Below are 4,344 nucleotides of genomic sequence, written 5' to 3' on the forward strand. Positions count from 1 at the left end.
AAAAATTGCGTGCTGCTGGTGCTGCTCGAGCAACCCCGCGACTAACTTCCAGATGGCGTAAACCGCGATGCCGCTGCCCAACGCAGCAGCCACGGAAGCCGCCGCAACGAACTTGCAAGGGTGACCTCCGCGTCTGCTAGTTAACTCGTACGTTCTCCCATCTTCGACGTCGATCTCGTCGAATGATTTGGCTGAAGCCCGGATTGCAGGCCTCCACTTGACGGGCATGTCCTTCGCTACCTTGGCAGCCTCTATATTCGTCAGGGCTCTCGAGAATACCAGCTCAGTCCTTGCCTCCACGGAATCCGCCACCGGCAAGTTCGACCCAGGTGTGCCAAACAGCTGCACCCCCAGGGCATCAATCAACTCACGTGTAGTCGCCTCCGGGTCGTCGTTGTACATGGTCTTCCCCCCTCTCGTGACCAGAGCCTCCACGAACTTCCGCGCTGATTTCCAAACCGCTATCTGCACTGACCAGGATCCGGTCGACGGCAAAAACCTGATTCCATTCGCGTCGTGCAACCAGTCAAAGGACGGTGACTCAGCCAGCTTCTCCGGGACCATCGCCACTGCCTTAACAACTAGATCGGGCTGGCTCGGGCAACATAACCCGATCATTCGAGCAGTACATCCTTCAACGCTTGGGAGAGCCCCATCGGGGTTGACAAGAGCTGCAATCAACCCCGCCCCATCCACCTTACTTGACCCCAGTGCCGCCGCTGACTTCATTCGAAGCAATTCACTCACCAAAATTTTTAATGTCAATTCCACCCAAACGAAACGTTTGGTCTTAGCTGAGGTGAGGTGAATTCGGGTCTGCGGGCTGAATGGACTACCCGTTCGTGAAAAGCCTCTTGACCCATAAAAAGCCAACGGCAGGACACCAATTTCATCTCAAACAGCTGACCGGTCCTGACGGCCAGCTGCCACGGACGGCAACCTTGACGCACGACCTGCGGATCTCACTTCCCGCTCTGGTACGACTACATGTCCGCCCACCGCGAGCTTTCACGCCCACTAATGCGCCGTGCGACTCATGTTAGTCCACGCGCATTCCCGGGCGGTTCCTCTTGACTCTTGGTCCACTCCGCGCTCGAGTGCTCGGAGCGTAACGTAACGGCGCTTAACACACCATCAGCCAAGAAGAGATAACAAAAACAGAACGGCATGGTTTCTCATTTCTAGTCATTTCAAAACTCTCTTTGTCTCCCTTCCAAAGAAAGGAATGCGTTAGTTAATGTTATGTCTCAGATGTTTGAAGGGTGTGCGGACTTCATTCAATTTCTACCGCTTTTCCTCACCAACACCAACAGTCCAATTATTCGGAAGAGATGCAGTCAGGCGTCACACAAAGTGACGCCTGACTGCAGATCTGGGGGGTACATCGCGCTCTAAGTCGCAGTTGTGTCGCGCTCTGTGTAACATAAATCGAAGCAAGTAGCGACGCCTACTCAATGTCTCAGAAGCGACGAAGGGGTAGCTCCCGGAGCACGTCTCGACCAAGCAGTGCGCACTTGGCGATCCAATGAGATTGGACCAGGCCAGTCGGGCCCTTTGTGAGGACTATTGGTCGCCTACTGCAACTCGCAACTCGTTCAATTGTGAATCTGAGCCACCGCGGCACTGATGCGCCCCGCGGGGATAGTAGGCGAAAATCAGGCAGCCTCTCACACTACCTCCCTTTGTTGACTCTCTCTGTATCCGACCGGTCAACAATGATTCACAAAGACATCGGATTTGAGGTGAATAGTAATAGCACACCGACTGGGTTCGATTCCCCGCAGACGAAAAACATGAATACTAAATCTCTTAAATTCCCATCGATCCCCCACATCCCAAGTCTATGGATAAGACATCGCTGTGCCTCGAACCATCGCCTCGGACAAAGCACGATACGAATCTGAAGCTTGCCTCGAACCAAGTTCGCTTCCTAAGCACGATAATTAGATGTCGCAAGACAACGTATCGACGAAGCGGATACAGTACGAACAATTGCACACGCGCATGAGTTAAAAATTATTGTTGTGCTCGACGGCATTCGACCACGCAGGAGTCGACTCTTTTCGACTCTATAGGGCCGCGCAGTTGTGACAGAAGCTCACCGACGGTCGTATCGAAGCCAGCATTTGAGCTGACCAAGGGCGTGTTTAGGTCTCCGTTGCCGACGCCATCGCAGCGGACGCCGACATAGTCGCAATAGCACTTGAGTAGTTGATTGACGGCGTCCTCAGAGCTGTCTCCGAGACACCCCTCGCAGCCCACTGAACACTCGGGGTCCAGGGGGTACGCTCCGAGTATCTCGGACCTCAGGCCAATAAGAGCCTCCGTGTTCAACTGCGTGTTCAACTGCGTGTTCAATGCGGTAATGTTCAGGTTCGGACCTGGCAGACCTGCACCGAGTCGTTCCACCAGTGCGCGTTCCACCACCTTGGCAGCCGTGACCGGATCGTAGCACGTCATGCCACATTCTTTCGGATTCCAGTAATCGTTAATGCCTTGGCGCACAGCCATGAGGTCAAAGCCGTAGGGGGGCCCGAAGCCGAAACACCCTCGCTCGCCGTCCGGTCTCTCACAAATAACGTTACCGGCACCCCCCAAATCGAAATGTTTGGTTCCTTGTACGTTGCAGGCCTCCGGGTCCGGTCGCACCACCGACTGCAGGTCTGCCTCCGACATCGCCGTTTGGTTCACTAACTCCCAAAACCGGCGGACCGGTCTCCCCGCCCTCATCATCTCCGTCCCCGTGATTGCATTCATAGGGGGGTCCTGCTTGAGGAGCAACCAGGTGGCCAACTTCCAGAAGGTGTAGACCGCGATGCCGCCGCCCACCGTAGCAGCCAAGGAAGCCTTCGCAACGAATTTGCGACGGTGACCTCTGCGTCTGGTAGTCAACTCGTACACTCTCCCATCTTCGACGTCGACCCTGTCCTCGTCGTACGATTTGGCTGAAGCCCAGATTGCAGGCCTCCACTTGACTGGCATTTGTTTGGCAACCTTAGCAGCCTCTCTCTTTGTCAGGACTCTCGAGAACACCAGCTCTGTCCTCGTATCCACGGGGTCCGCGACCGGCAATTTCGACCCAGGTTTGCCAAACAGCTGCACCCCCAGAGCATCAATCAACTTACGTTTAGTCGCCTCTGGGTCGTCGTTGTATATGGTCTTCTCCGCACTCGTGACCACAGCCTCCACGAACTTCCTCACCGACGACCAGGCAGCAGTCTCCACTGGCCGAGATCCGAGCGAGCCCAAAAACCGGAGTCCATTGGCGTCGTGCAACCAATCAAAGGAGGACGGCGTCTCTGTCTTCGGGACCATCGCCACAGCCTGAACAACCACTGCCTGACTTGGGCAACGTATCCCGATCATCCGAGCAATACACCCTTCTACACTTGGGAGCGTCCCGTCAGGGCTCAGTAGGGCCGCAATCAACCCCGCCCCATCCATGCTCCATGACTCCAACGCAGCTATTGACTTCATTGATTAAGCAACTGTTATTCGCCACAAAAAAACAGCTTTGGTCGCAACGTTGCGCGCCGTATGCAGAACATCAGGTTGGAATTGTGTCCTTGTGTTTGATACACACGCGTGTGCTAAAGTTACTGCAGTGCTCTTCGGCATTCAACTCTACAGAAGTGGGTCCGGGCTGGTTCTGAGGAGCTTTTCGGCCTGTGGGGGCCTCGCATCTGTGCCAGGAGCTGGCGGACGGTCATGTTAAAGCCAGTGGCCGAACTGGTTACGGGTATCCGCCAACCCTCCTTCTCTTTGCAAAGGATGTCGACGTAGTCGCAGAAGCACTCTAGGACTTGGTCAAAATTGTCTTTGAGACACCCTTCGCAGTCCACGGAGCACTCCCGGTGGATGGGGTAGTAGGTCATCACCTCATCAGCCGCGGCCGGCAGTGTGCGAACGTCCAAGTCAGTCGCGGTGACGTTGCGGAACTCTCGTAAAACCGCTCGCTGCCAGAGTTTGGCGGTGGTGGTGAGGTGGTGGCAGGTGGCCGTGCAGCTAGAGGGGTTCCAGTGGTCGTGTATGCCTTGAACGACGGCCGACGAGTCGAAGCCGTAGGGCTGACCGAAAGCGAAACAGGCCTGCTGCTTCCCGTTTTGTTTTTTTCGCGTGCATGTGTAATGGCCTTTGCCGTCTCGACACCACTTTGAGGCCCTGACTTGATACCAGTCAGGGTCGATATCTATCGGTTCCCTAAGGGCGCAGTTTGTTGTGGTGTTCGTCACCGTTTTCAAGTCCTCTAGAGACATCGCCCTGGCGTCAACTCGCTCCCAGAAGCGACTGACAGCCGACGCCCAAATCGACGGCTCGGTCGTCGCGGCCTCCGGCTCGGTCGTC

The 4,344-nt window shown here is 55.6% G+C and overlaps 1 protein-coding gene across 1 annotated transcript; it reads left to right on the forward strand.

Annotated features, from left to right (window-relative positions):
• Nucleotides 1–2,527: 2,527 nt before the first annotated feature.
• On the forward strand, nt 2,528–2,763 carry GNI_191170 (hypothetical protein; the record flags this gene model as incomplete). Its single annotated transcript, XM_011135367.1, has 1 exon — nt 2,528–2,763. A coding segment is annotated over one exon (236 nt), but the record flags the coding sequence as incomplete, so codon positions are not given.
• Between the last annotated feature and the right edge of the window lie 1,581 nt (nt 2,764–4,344).

The sequence above is a fragment of the Gregarina niphandrodes genome, assembly GCF_000223845.1.
Source record: "Gregarina niphandrodes unplaced genomic scaffold scaffold00083, whole genome shotgun sequence".
NCBI classification, from domain to species: domain Eukaryota; phylum Apicomplexa; class Conoidasida; order Eugregarinorida; family Gregarinidae; genus Gregarina; species Gregarina niphandrodes.